A 15,442-nucleotide genomic window follows, 5' to 3' on the forward strand; every position below is an offset into this window, starting at 1 on the left:
GTCTATACTATCAGGTATCTTCTATCAGGTAGGTATACACTACCTCCGAAATGCATTTCTCGGGAATGTGGGTTTACTCACAATGTTTTCCTTCACCGCTGAGTATGTGATAAGAAGTGTCACCGAAGTGTAATTTCTTCTACACTTACAAAAACTGCAAATTAAATCTGCAAAAACTTTTATCTTCCGGTTTTCTATATCTATTCGTTCTTCTTCTCCCTGGCGTTATCCTGTTTTTACAGAGTCCGCTTATTCAACCTGAAGATTTCAGATGTCCGGCTTTGTTACAGAAGCAATTGCCTGTCTAACTTGTAACCGGCGATGGGTTATCAGCCGAATACAGGTCAGGTATTTCGTTCTTCATACAAAAACCTTTTAGAAAAGTTTTCTTTTGGTAGAGTAATACAAGCAGACGTAGTAAGCACGTCAAAGCCATAAACAAAAAACCATTAAGTTCCAAGCAATATCAGTCTTATCATAAATTCAAATGCAGAAATTACGAGAAAATAACACTTTAATTATGTCCATAATGAACGCTCCACTAAGGTGCACACTAAAAATTTAATCAGCGCAGCGAATCTTGAAATTGGATCTCTAGAGCATAATTTTCGGCAATGTACTACTCGAAGCTCTTGTTAAAAATTTCTCTCGTTCTCTATTTAAAATATGTTCTGTCTGAAGACACGAAAAGCGAAAATTCTATGGAGAGCAGAGTGACTTTTGGTTACGACGTACAGATCACACAGTTCCCACATGCGGTATACCTGGATCCGCCAACATGTTCGGCTTCGCTTATCCTGGTTCAAATTATCATCACAGCAGCTTCCTGTCTATCGCAAAGGAAAACCAGGCCAGTAACCGCGTACTTTGGCAGCGCAATTCCCAGTTTCTCCAGGATGAAACGCCTCGTCATCAACCATCAAGCACACCCAGAATATCGTGAAGGCAACCCAAAAAGCAACATTGCTATAGCATTCCTAGACTCGCCAGTAAAGCTGTCGATTTATACTAAGAAAATTCCGATAGCAACAGAATATCCAGACAGTAAAAAAAGAAATATAGGTGTCGGCGTCGGCTGGGGTAGACAAATTTTGGTGAGATCTTCTTTTAAAACACATAATAACGAACAAACAATGTATAGATCTTCTTTTTTTGACTTGGACATAGTTAAAATAATTGCCCTTTGAAAGCACATAATGGGACTGGGCTGGACATGTTGCCCGAAAGCCCGATGACCTTTGGGCCAAAAAAGCTACAGAGTGGGCTCCTGCAAATGCCGTCAGACGTCGGGGAAGGCCACGAAAAAGATGGCGCGACGAGTTGGACCGCTTTTCGAAACGGTGGCACGTACAACCTGGGGACAGGAAGGAGTGAGGCCTTTGCCCTGCAGTGGGACATTGCGGGCTATTAATAATAATAATATAATTGATATCATGTGGTTTTCAGGATTTCTGCCCGGTTAAAGGAAATAGACTCGCCTCCTATTGCATGGGACTTAGACATACGTGGCGAGCTGTGGGTGTATACATACTGTACACCTCTTCGTACCCCTTCGGGGTTGCAGTGATGCTATGTTATGTTATCTTCTTTTGATACTGATAAACCTTTCCGGTTTTGTTTAACCATATTTTTACCTGGTAGAAATCTACGTATCCATGCATTCATAAGATCATAATCTACGCTATCGCATTGAAGTAGACAGATGTGGTCTATAATGGCCACATCAATAGGCAATTCATCTAAAAAGCAACATTGCAATTTGACATTTGCGCATGTAAAAGTAGGTATGAGCGTAATGTCAACAAATAGCAAATAGCAATATTGCTTTTCAGGTGAATTGTTTCACTGTGGCCGCATATCCCACGGAATTCCATTTACTAAGTATGATACACTACTTTTACTTCTTCCACTCTGATCAAAATGTTCAATATTGCTTTCAGGTTTGGTCTACGTTTGACCTGGCCTTTCATTAGAATAAGGCATTTTTTATTTATTTTATTGTTTTAAAAACTTGCGCAGCCGCACAAGTTTCGTGACACCGCAATCAGCCGCCACCTGAGAGCCACGCATCAACGTATAATGCAAGCTAGCGACTGCAACAAACAGATGACAGCCAAGATACCGGGGAACGCATTATGCAGCCTTCCTATAGTCGGCCATTTTTATAAGTAAGCGAAACTCATAAGCTCTCGACTGTATCTCAATTGGGGTAGGCAAAGGTACATATATCGCAAGATAAACTTAGTACCTCAATAATTAAAACACATAATAACGGGTTCTTACCGCGTTTAAATGGGGATATGAGACTCCCGATATTTCGACACTGTTGCAAGTGCCATGATCACGGGATGACTGAGTGTCGAAATATCGGGAGTCTCATATCCCCATTTAAACGCGGTAAGAACCCGTTATTATGTGTTTTAATTATGATAATAACCGCGTAAACTTAAAACTTAGTACCTCAATGTTAAACCAACGTGATGAAGCAACCACAATGCACCAGCAGTAAGTGCAACATAAAAAAGTAACAATAGAAAAATCCAGGTTCAAATCCCGGCGGGGACATATCACATTAATATCTTTGTGATCCCTAGTTTGGTCAAGAACAAATGAAAAAACCTGATCACTAAATTGTCCGAAAGTACCATGCTTCCCAAGGCACGTTAAGCCGTTGGTCCCGGTTACTACTTCCTGATGTAAATTCGTATCTAGTCGTCACATTATCATGTCAGGAGCCTTTGGCGGTTCAATAACAACCCTCCATTTCACAATCCACACGCTATAAGAATAAGACTATTTTTTAATTCTTTATTTCCTTCACAAATACAACAAAAGCACATTTTTATATATTTATTCTATACAGGGTGTTAGTGACATCGTAACGAATACTGAGAGGGATGAGATTCAGCTCATTATTCTGAGTTAATAACAAGAGGAAATTCCTCTTGGAAAATTCATGAAAATGTTAGTGTTTTTTAAACTTATTTTCAGTACCTACCATACTTTTGCGACGGAAAATTCCACTTGATATCAACTCAGAATTATAGTCGGAATCATCAATCCCTTAATGTTTTCGTTACGATGTCACTAACATCCTGTATGTAATTTTAATTTTATATTATTATTATTTTTGTGTTATTTTTGTAATAATAGATTACACGGGGTTTTAACGCTGTAAATAAAGATTTTAAAATAAATAAATATCTATACTTATAATAAATCTGTAGAGAGGTCAATTCTGTACATTAAATATTTTTTCAAAATAACTATCAGGGGGTGATAAGTGATCGATACTGATGCCAAAAATGCAATCAGTAAAATTTTTGTCTGTCTGTCTGTCTGTCTGTCTGTCTGTCTGTCTGTCTGTATGTTCCTTATAGAAACAAAAACTACTGGACGGATTTTAATGAAACTTGGTACAATTATTCTTCACACTCCTGGACAGGTAATAGTATACTTTTCATCACGCTACAATCAATAGGAGCAGAGTAGTGAAGGGAAATCCTTTTGTATGAAAAATCTAAACCACTCAAGTTAGACGTTTGAAATTTGGCATGCAGGTACCTTAGATATCGTAGAGGTGCACTAAGAAAGGAATTCCCGAAATTCCTACGGGAACGGGAATTAGCGGGAAAATTCTTTTGCATGAAAAATCTAAACCACTCAAGTTAGACGTTTGAAATTTGGCATGCAGGTACCTTAGATACCGTAAAGGTGCACTAATAAAGGAATTCCCGAAATTCCCACGGGAACGGGAATTAGCGGAAAAATCCTTTTGTATGAAAAATCTAAACCATTCAAGTTAGATGTTTGAAATTTGTCATGCAAGTACCTTACATACCGTAGAGGTGTACTAAGAAAGGAATTCCCGAAATTCCCACGGGAACGGGAATTAGCGGAAAAATCCTTTTGTATGAAAAATCTAAACCACTCAAGTTAGACGTTTGAAATTTGGCATGCAGATACCTTAGGTACCGTAGAGGTGCACTAAGAAAGGAATTCCCGAAATTCCCACGGGAACGGGAATTAGCGGGAAAATCCTTTTGTATGAAAAATCTAAACCACTCAAGTTAGACGTTTGAAATTTGGCATGCAGGTACTTTAGTAAACTTAAAGCTTAGTTGCAACAGGATATTACAAAATTCCCACGGGAACGGTAGTTAGCGGGAAAAAACATTTGTATGAAAAAATCAAATCTAAATAAAAGGAGAAACTGACAGACTCAGTGACTGACACATCAACGCATAGCCTGAACGGCTAAACGTAGGCATTTGAAATTTGGAAGGAACATAGCTTAGGTACCGTAGAGGTGCACTAAGAAAGGAATTCCCGGAATTCCCACGGGAACGGAAATTAGCGGGAAAATCCTTTTGTATGAAAAATCTAAACCGCTTAAGTTAGACGCTTGAAATTTGGCATGCAGGTACCTTAGTTAACTTAAAGCTTATTTGCAACAGGATATTGCAAAATTCCCACGGAAACGGGAGTTAGCGGGAAAAAAACATTTGTATGAAAAAATCGAAACCGCGTAAGATAGATGTTTTCAATTCAATTCAATTAAATTATTTATTGCATTCCATGTAGTACAATGGGGTGTTACATAGGCATAGGAACTAAAACATGGACCCTGTAGGGCACAGCAACGTTGAAGGGAAGAGAGGAAGTGTGTATTAAAATTAAAACTCAATGAACAATCAATTAAAAAAAAATCAATTCAATCAATTGATTGCATGCATGCATACCTTAGTAAAAATAAAGTTTATTTATGGCTGTATTTTGAAAAATGGGAGTTATTGGGAAAAAAATTGTATGAAAAAATCTAAACTGCATAAGTTAGATGCTTGATGCACTCCCACACACACAAAGATCTCTCTCTTATATAACACGCCACGCGGACGAAGTCGCGGGCAAAAGCTAGTAATAAATAAAAAACAAATAAATAAATAAACAAACAAATAAATTATTTATTTATTTTTAAATAATCGATGTTTGTTTGCTTCATTTTGTAGAGACGATTCTGGCGCGGGATTGGTGTACAAGACTAAAAGTGGGGTCGATATCCTCATCGGTGTACTCTCCCACATCATCGATGAAGTGGCCGTCTACGGGAATATGATTACCCAGGGGAAATGGGTGCAGGAGCAAGTCGTCAAGTTATACAAAGACTCCTGTGGAAAACAACTTAGAAGACGAAGCGAGTGTAATAGTACAAATTATAATGAAAGCACTGATTTATCGTGTAGGGTTTGATAGTTCTAACTGATTTGGCGCAACGCTCATTCTTGAAGTCGAGGTGGGTTTGAAGCGGCTTCAAAATGCTATCGCGACGGCGTCTAGGCGCAAATTATTTCATGCTTCTTTCGATTCTTCTTTCATATATACATACACAAGAACACGCCTATTTTCTTAATTAAAACACATAATAACGTGTTCTTACCGCGTTTAAACCAGGGATATGAGACTCCTGATATTTCGACACTGTTGCAAGTGCCATGATCACGGGATGAATATCGGGAGTCTTATATCCCTGCTTTAAACGCGGCAAGAACAAAATGAAAAAAAAAAAACATAATTGAAAGATTGCGGGTACAAACTATAAGTACAACTTATTACCAATAAAGTACAATTTTACCAATAAAATACATGCAAATAAATATATAACATACTTACAAATATAATATACAGGGTGTTAGTGACATCGTAACGAATACTGAGAGGGATGATTCAGACCATGATTCTGAGTTAATATCAAGTGGAATTTTCCGTCGCAAAATTCATGTAATTTTTTTAGTTTTTTTAAATTATTTTCAATTCTATACTTTTGCGATGGAAAATTCCACTTGATATTAACTCAGAATAATCAGCTGAATCATCCCTCTCAGTATTCGTTACGATGTCACTTACACCCCATACAAGTACATACAGTAGCCATACAAGTAGGTATGGGTGTTAGTGACACTGTAACGAATACTGAAGGGAATGATTCAGACCATGATTCTGAGTCGATATCGAGTGGAATTTCCTGTCGGAGAAGTCATGAAAATTTTAGAGCTTATTTAAATTATTTTCCGTTCCATACTTTTGCGACGGAAAATTCCATTTGATATCAACTCAGAATCATGGCCTGAATCATCCCTGAAAGTTTTCGTTACGATGTCACTAACACCCTGTATACCTAACCTACTTAGGTACTTAGTTCATCTTCCGATGGATGTACCTCTGACTACCACAATTGGTATATAGTCGCGATCTTATGGTACTTTCATCCATATTCTTCATATTATTCAGATTCTTCTTGGAGCTATTCACCTAAAAAAGCATTATTTCTATTTGACATTACGCACTTACTTTTATATGTGAAAATATCAAATTGCAATGTTGCTTTTTACGTGAATAGCTTTGATGTGGCCTTTTTAGACCCCCTCCCCCAATCCCTTTCGGATACCGTGGTAAGTACATAAGTTTCGTGTCGTTAAGGCTCTTTACTGTTATAGAAATAATGTATAATAGTAATACTTTACAATAAAACCTCTTAAAAACGTTGATCTTTTTCATCTTAACAAAAACGAAACGTAAAATAAAGTATTTACATAACGTTTAAATAACGTGTTTTTTCACACTGGTTATTTTTTATCAAACGGCTAAAATAGCAAAAATGCATTTGAGATGATTGTAACCATATTTTTTTATAAAACATTACACTAACGTCTTTTTATATCGAAATAATGAGAAAGTATCAGAAATCAGAACACGTAACTGATTTGAAACTATTAAAAAAGTAATTAAAAATCATTGAACCGAATATACCTGATCACAGATCATATTTGTAAGTAAGTAGTCGTTACATGAGCCATGTCAGGGGCCTTTTGCGGGTCAATAGTAACCCTGACACCAGGGTTGATGAGGTTGGTACTCCACCTCACAACCCACACAATAGAAGAATAAGAGGAAAAGTGAAAACAATATTACAGTGGTGTTAGCATTTATTTATTTAGTAGTAGATGGAAAATCGTAGTGCGCTATGGGTAATAGGACTTGGCACATATAAACTAGAATTTTCTTTTCACAAAGAAACAGTTGCAGCTTTTGCAACATCATGGAAAACACATCTCCCTAGCGTTGTCCCGTTTTTCACAGAGTCCTCATACCAAACCTGAAGATTTGACAGATCCGGATTTTTACAGAAACCACTGCCTGCCTAACCTTCAAACCCGCGAACAGCAAACCAGCCCAATACAGGTTAAGTCACAACCCTCCAAAACGCATATCTCAGGAATGTAGGTTTCCTCACGATGTTTTCTTTCATCGCTGAGTCATGTGCGGATCGCTGAGTCATATCAGATCCAAACATGAATTTGAAAACGAATTCTATACTTAATCATTGGTTTGGCCCGTAGGGATTCGAACCTGGGACCTCACATTGAGAATCAGGGTTTCTACCGAATATCACGGCTCCTGTAAAACCCATCATCATCAATTTAAGAGTGTAGCATTTTCCATTCCAGTCTATCAAAGGCCAATTCCTTGACTTCCCTATAAGACACGACGTTAACCTTTTCTTTAATATGTTCCATGTAAGCTCTTGTTGTTGTCTTCTTTTTTTCTTCTGTAAAACCCAAAGTACATAATTATAAACTAAGAGGTATAAGTAGAGGGTAACGCTATAGAAGTCAACATATGCGAGTATGGTAATGTGTGGCAGCGATAACCACCCGCGGGTTACTTCCGTGCGTCTGCGCCGCAAGTATTGGGTACTCAAGTACTGATACTGAGTAATGAGGGTACTCCGACTTACAAAGTTACAAGAGTCGTTAAGGTAAACATAACACAATCTCACGACTATACGAATTAGGGTAGTCGAACATCCTTCGTAAGATGAACTAAGTACCCACACCTCACCGAGCTTTCTGTTAGACTAACGTGATAGGCGGGGAGGTATCGCCGTTGGTAATGGTCGAGTCAACTGTGTAGTGAAAACTTATTTTAAGGTCGTAAAGCCCAAAGTCCTTTTAAAATCCAAATCCGATTGTTTAACTATTGTGTCTGGAAATCCGGGCCTTACGAGGTTAAATGAATAGGTAAGTAACTCATTGGTGCAAGTCCGGTACCGGGATTTGGACCGAAGGGCAGATGCAGGGTGACCACCCCTGGGCTAGGTTGAGTCATGGGTGGCCAATGTCTGCGACCTGGTGAAACCCGGGGGGTCGGGCCCCCCCTCCCTCCATCCTTATAAAGCTGTATCAGCTCTTGTTGGGACCGGCGTTCCCTACTTGAGACGGGACCGCCCTGGCTGGCAACCCCGGATCTATAGGGGAGTAACTGGGCTGGGCCCACGTGGATTAGACCTCTTAGCGGTCACATAAAACTCGTACATTTAACGGGTGACCGTAAACGCCATTTTTAAAAGATTTAATTAGGTATATTTCGGTGGCTGTCAACTAATTGAAAAAAAAACTGTATTTTGAAGGGAGTCACTGTGAGGTCTCGGCCCACTTTAATATACGTATTTTGCTAGGGCCGCTACTGAACGTTACAGACACACAGTGTAACATATTTCACCAGCAAACGTGACGGGTAGTCAATCATGGCGCCAATATATTTGGACTTGTTCATTGTTCGCCTTATTTGCAAGCCTCTGGGGGTTCGCCCTAATGGGAGTAGACAGGTTTGGGATGCAAAGGAAGTGAAACGAGGCAGCACTTTCCTTTTTAGATAGCAACAGTAACTACGCGTTCATGTAGGTAGTACTTTGCATGTGGCTCGCGCCGGCATAACAGTTGCTAGCTCAATGCGGCACTTTCCAGGTCACGTTCCTCAAAATCAATATAGATGGCGCTGTACAGTTTTTTCTTGGTTTAACCTTCTTATTTCATGCTTACCAGATATCTGTGTTTTTAGGTATAAATGATGACCCTTTTTATCACTCCCGGGCACATCTTCCACCCCTTATTATTCAGATCAAAACAAAGAGAAGTTTTTAGGTAGCAACCTAATTCTATACATAATGTGATCCAAATATCGAGCAACAATTATTTCTATATATGCTTCTGCCATTACATTGTATTTTGGATTAAATATGTACCCGAGTTAACCATCAATCCGCACTGGGTCCGCGTGGTGGTTTAAGACCCGATCTCCGTATCCATCCATAGGGAAGGCCCGTGCCCCAGCAGTGGGGACGTTAATGGACTGATGATGTTGATGTACCCGAGTAATAAGAAAATAGGTAATTATCACGTTAAAGCTGAACAACTCCATCTGTAAATTATTATGTTTTTTGGTCATGTTATATTTTGTTGCGCGGGTAAATTTTGTTTTGTACTTATCTTTTTTATCATATCATCCCACTGTTGGATATTGACCTACTCCATTTTGAGCTACTCTTTTCGGTCCTGCGCTAACCTCCTCCATAACTTTCCAGCTGTTACAACGATGTAATCCGACGACCGGGACGCTGGTCTACCCGCTGACCTTTTCCCTTCTCGTGAACACCATTCTGTGACGGCTTTCTATATCCTATAAATTCCCCATCTCTCAACCCACATATCTAGCAGCCAAGATGGCGATCCCCGATTCGTGACGTCACATGAAGTTGGGCAAGCCGCAGCCCAACTTCATGTGACGTCACTAATCGGCGATCGCCATCTTGGCTGCTTACGCGGTACGACAGAATCAAATCGATGTTCGATTTGCTCCAATCCGAATCGCCTTCGTCTTACCCGGTAGGGCCCCGGAATATCGTACAATCTAGTTTGTCCGATATATATTTAAGAAGCTGTTACTATTGCTGCGTACTTGCTGCATCACGGAGGCCATAAATCAACGAAAGCATACCGCAATCTCGGAACTAACGATCTTTGACATGCGCTGTCGTGATTAGTTAGGTAGCTTTCTGCCTAATAAATAGCCGTGTCTAAGGTTTAGAGCGGGCGATAATAAATTACTCGTTATCGCGCCCAAGTGCGGGCCTACTTGTTAACACGTGTCTTGTGATCGATAAACGCTGATCGATCGGGACGAAGCCAAGCGAAAGCTGGCGACACGTGCTGAGGGCGTTCCGCGTCGTGGGGCGGGTTAAGGGGAAATTAAATCTGATGCACGTGGACGTTTCAAATTTGGAGTTGTTAATCATTGAGCGGTTAGATTCTCTTGGGTTTAAGGCAGAATAGAAGTAGAGTCTTAGCTAGATGCCATTAGCTACCAATGTTTTTGTGACGTTACTGATGGATCAGTGGTTCAATTATTGCAAAAATTGCAGCTTTTTAGATGAATTGGGTCGTGTCCTAGGTTCAAGATAAATTATGAAATTCTGATCACTAAATAACGACAGACCTAAAACTGACGAAAAACATTTTCTTTTTTCTATTTAACTTATTTAAGAATTTTAATCAAGCAAAACGTAATAATAAGTCCGACATTTTATCAAGTTTTTCTATGACGTCACAGTGTGCTTTTTCATACAATTTCCTTAGTAAGATCGTGTTTAGACGTTCAGTAAAAAGTAACTGATTTGACTGATTGGAAACTAGCCTTTTGCTTCGATATGGCCTTTTTAACCCCCCAGGTGTGACGAGAAACAGGTGTAAGGTGTAAATATGCTCAGTCATGAGTACCAGGGAACAAGAACCGAAGGCCTCAACACAAACCGGCCCTGTAAACCTCTCACAAATCGGATATGTCCGATTGTCCCTCCTTGTACCGGTGCCAATGATAACGCAAAAAGTACTTAGTTAAGCCTTAACTAATAGTTTCCCGATGCAAAGTTAGTGTTGTTCCTTCGAAATTTCTCTTACGAATAAATTGCCGGTAATAAATTTTGCGATAAACATTTATTTGTCTCTCCCTTTTATTTACATTGAGTTGTAGGTATGTGCAGCTAAATGTTCTATAGTTGGTGCAAGCTGGTGCAAGTTAGTGCAAGTATTATTAGGAGATTCTTAGCGCTTGCCACTTTGTAAAGGTTTCGCTTTTTCTACTAAGTATATTCATAAACATAATCAGTATATTCGTATATGGATTCTAGTCGGGCTCTAACTAGAACATCACCGATTGAGAAATTGGTCGGTGTACTGCGGAACGGAAGGCGATTGGGGCAACAACCGTTCTACACGCCCTATCTATGGAGTAATGAAGATGATTACTCCACCGACAAGAGCGCTGCTCTTAAATAAAGAGAGAGATATTCATAAACAGGGTTCCAGTGACATCGTAACGAAAACTTTGAGGGATTCAGACCATGATTCCGAGGTAATAATATTTATGATTCTGAGTTGATATCAAGTGAAAATTTTAGGGTTTTTAAATTATTTTCAGTTCCATACTTCTGCGACGGAAAATTCCACTTGATATCAACTGAAGATCATGAATCTTCCCCCATGATGTCACTAACACCCTGTATAATTAATTTAAAGTCACAAGCAGTCAAGGTGTACATGCTAGTGGATACATGACTGCATGGACACAGCAACATAAATGGTGACACTAGGCTACCTATAAAATAATATAGATTTATTACCAATTCCGCCGGGTCCCGGGTTCGAATCTCGGTGGGACATAATGAACAGCGTCCTTAGGATGGTGGGAGACCGGCTGGACTCCGCGCTGCTGGGCCGGTTCACCGAGCTGCACGTGTTGCGCCCGAGCGCACGGTGAGGTTGCCCATCTGCTTATTATCTACATTACTTGTTACTAACATAGCATGTAAGTTAATCATACTAACATATCTATGAACTGTAGTCTGAAAATAAATTATTTTTTTTTTTTTTATATCACATAAATCACTTTGTGATCCCTAGTTTGTTAAGGACATTACATGCTGATCACCTGATTGACCAAAAGTAAGATGATCCGTACTTACTACGGAACTTTTGGAAGGCACGATAAGCCATCGTGACATGAGTCATGTCAGGGGTTTTGACGGCTCAATAGTAACCCTAATACTAGGGTTGATGAGGTTGGTAATCAACCTCACAGCCAGTCTACATGTCAAGATTATTAAAGTACACTAGGCGATGGATGATATTTTCATCCTGATATCATTCTAACCGTTAATTACGTTATCATCATCATTAAATTAGAAGGAAAGAGGGGAAGGGAAAAACCCAGAAGAGCTTACATGGAACCGATTAAAGAGAAGGTGAACGTCATGTCTTATAAGGAAGTGAAAGAATTTGTCTTTCATAGACAAGAATGGAGAATGCTACACCGACAAGAGCGTGGCTCATTATGTTATACAGGATATAAATTTATTATGAAGCAAATTAAAAACTCCTTTTCTTACCTTGATATCTAGATAACGAAACGGTACATTATGTTTCACAAACATTTATGTAATTTTAGAAACTACTTCCACTTTTTATGTGCATTCTCGTTTCGATTTCTCCGACTGACGAAAAAGTCAGCAAAAAGTTTGGTAAAATAAAATCGTTAGTCCTATTGTGAGGTACGTGACCGTTCGCGGAAAATTTCTTCTTATTAAAAGTTTCTTCTTATTGAGTATTATCTTTTTTTCTTTTAATAACTTACAATACATACAGAGACTATAGAATTCCATTTGCTTCGATCCTGACACACTTCTCTTGCTTCCTCCACATTCATCAATCGCTTCATACACGCACACCGGTTCAGAGTAGATCGTATTAAACCTTTTCTAAGGACATCTCCAATTTGGTCATCGTAAGTCCTTCTCGGTCTTCCTCTGCCAGCCCTACCATCATCTTTCGCTTTATATACCGCTTTTGCAATTCTATTATCCTTCATCCGCTCTACGTGTCCAAACCAACCTAACATTCCCTTTTCAATCTTAGTCACTTAATTTAATTGTTATATTAAAATACTAACTCATATTTTACAGCCGCAGCTGCAACTACGCTGATCCCGCGCTGGATTTTCGCAATAGTGGTTGCAAGCTGTTACTTGTGGCTCTGCCCCTTAAGGATTACGACCATCAGTTTACGTTTCTCCATGTCTTCATATTTTAATTCCTTATATTTTTGACTTTGTTATACTTAATTAAAACACATACGGGTTCTTACCGCGTTTAAATCAGGGATATGAGGCTCAAGTTTGTTATACTTTTCTATATTTTAATATACATAGGTGAACTTTAATATAGGAAAGGAAAAATAGACATACTTATCTACATAATTTTTTGCACGTTCTCATGTTAGAGTACCATTCCTAAACCCAACCGGGCTGGTTAAATGCAATAAGTTGCAAATCTGCGAAGAGACGTATCAAACAAAACATTCTTAAAAGAAAATAAACAAAACCAACTTAATGAGAGGTAAGTAAACGTATAAATCTACTATTTTCAGTCACTTAATCAATTCTCTTAATAACATAATTTAACAGCATTGTAGGGTTAAAAAGGCCACACAGAAGCAATTCACCTAAAAAGCAACATTGCTATTTGACGTTTGTTCACATTGCGCATTTACTTTTATATGTCAAATTAATGCACAAATGTCAAATTGCAATGTTGCTTTTTAGGCGAATTGCTTCAATGTAGCCATTTTAACCTCCCTGAAACATTCTCTTTAATAATATACTTGAACGTTTTAAAAGTACTTACTGAAGCTTACTTTTCAGAACAAAACCAAATCGTCGTTCTACATTTAAGCGGGCGCATAGTTAGCCGGATGCTCTCTTTGCTTGCCGTCGACAATAACCGAGTATAATGGTTTGATAATAGTATTTTATGCAACAGTTGTATAAGAAGGGTCAAAAAATGCGAGTGGCGTGAGTTGCGATGTGAGCCTTGGCGAACATCGCAATAAGAGACGCCACGAGCATTTTTTGACCTAGTTATACAACGTTGCATACAATACTTTTTCTACGACGACGTAATTTTAAACGAAACACAAAAATTTTCCAATTTATTTTCCAACGCGCGGGAAAATGGCGGCAAATGTATACTTTTTTTTTATAGTATATCTATGGCACCAAACAAAGTAAAGGTGCCAGTTTCCAGGTCAAAAAAAAAAAAAAACAACAACAATGCTTTTTTGGCGACATTATAGTACAGTTACACTTTGTAAACAATGCTTTTATAGGCCATAGAGCGTACACTTTTTCAAAGAGTTTAATTATGTATGTACTTATATTAGACTTTTTGGTTATTTAAATGCCAGATTAAAGTAGAGGAGTAGAAAAAAAAACTGACACGCTTCATATCCCCTGCTTTCTATACTGAATGTGGGACAGTCGGTGTGAGCATATAATTGAAGAAATCTCTCGACACCGCAACATTATGCTTGGATCAAGCCATCGGCGATAGACGCAACGACTGATGTCTACTGAACGTTACCCGCGATTCGTAGAATCAGCATATTACCTATAATGGCATTGAGTGATGATGATGATACGATCCAGTCGGTTTCGACTATGACGACTGCTTCAACAATCCATGAGTACCATGCTTCAACAATCCATGAGTACGCGGGTAATGGGGCTGACGAGGAGTTGGTACAGGAATGCGGCGGGAACACAGGCGCAACGCTATGTTAGCCATCAGTGTCCAGTACCATTATTTGTATCTATTAATTAAATAATAAAAATAGTCAAAACTCTTTAGAATTAAAACCTTGAAAGTTTACAGCGGAGTCGCCACGGTCACGATATCGCGCGCGGCGCGATCGTTATATTATATCGCGGAATCCAACCAATAGCCCCGCAACATTTATCTACGTACCATAGACAATATGTGCTGCGTCTATTGATCAAAACCCGTGATATATATCGTACCGCTGAACCTATATGAATCATTACCTAGGCAACCGCCTAATTACAACGCGAAAACCTAGTGGTTTCAAATATAGTCCGCACCAGTTATGAAGTCCACGGATTTCAATATATTCTATACCTTTCTATACAGAATTTGCGACAGGCCGCGGGACTTCTTTCGGTGAGAGGACTAAGTATATTGAATTCCCCTGGTAGATTAGTCGTCGCTTTATAAGGCGGCTAATATTGAATACACCGTCTCGTAAAAACAGCTGCATTTTAAGGTCCGTTTAATTCGATTAATGAGTTTCCGTCCCGGGAGACAATTGGTTTATAGTTCTTGAGTTGAATGTGACACCTGCCTATGAGTGTGGGGAAATGCCTGTAATATAATCATTGTTGTGTTTAAGCGGAAACAAAAATCTCAATGAGGGACTTTATATAGTTGGCGCTGTACGCATTTGCCTTCGTTTAAACTTCATCATGGATTTAATCCAATAATTCTCTACAATCGCTGCACTCTCCACGATTGCGCCGCGTATTCGTATAGCTGAATGCACCTTAATAGCGCTTTCTCTGGCTAAAAGCATAAACTTAATGCTACCGAACCAGTGCAATTGCTACGTGCGCCAAAAAAGTAGGCTTAGTAACCGCTAATGTGTGCCGCTTTACGGTTACTTAGAGGGTGAGCAGATATCGTAATTTATATGAGACTGCA

The 15,442-nt window shown here is 39.0% G+C and overlaps 1 protein-coding gene across 1 annotated transcript; it reads left to right on the plus strand.

Moving 5' to 3' along the window:
* Positions 1–701: 701 nt before the first annotated feature.
* On the plus strand, positions 702–10,586 carry LOC126366911 (uncharacterized). Its single transcript, XM_050010258.1, has 4 exons — positions 702–1,094; positions 2,020–2,168; positions 5,010–5,153; positions 10,565–10,586. Exons 1-4 carry the CDS (start codon positions 702–704, stop codon positions 10,584–10,586), a joined length of 708 nt encoding a protein of 235 aa, XP_049866215.1.
* Positions 10,587–15,442: the final 4,856 nt, after the last annotated feature.

The sequence above is a fragment of the Pectinophora gossypiella genome, chromosome 1, assembly GCF_024362695.1.
Source record: "Pectinophora gossypiella chromosome 1, ilPecGoss1.1, whole genome shotgun sequence".
In the NCBI taxonomy this organism is placed as follows: domain Eukaryota; kingdom Metazoa; phylum Arthropoda; class Insecta; order Lepidoptera; family Gelechiidae; genus Pectinophora; species Pectinophora gossypiella.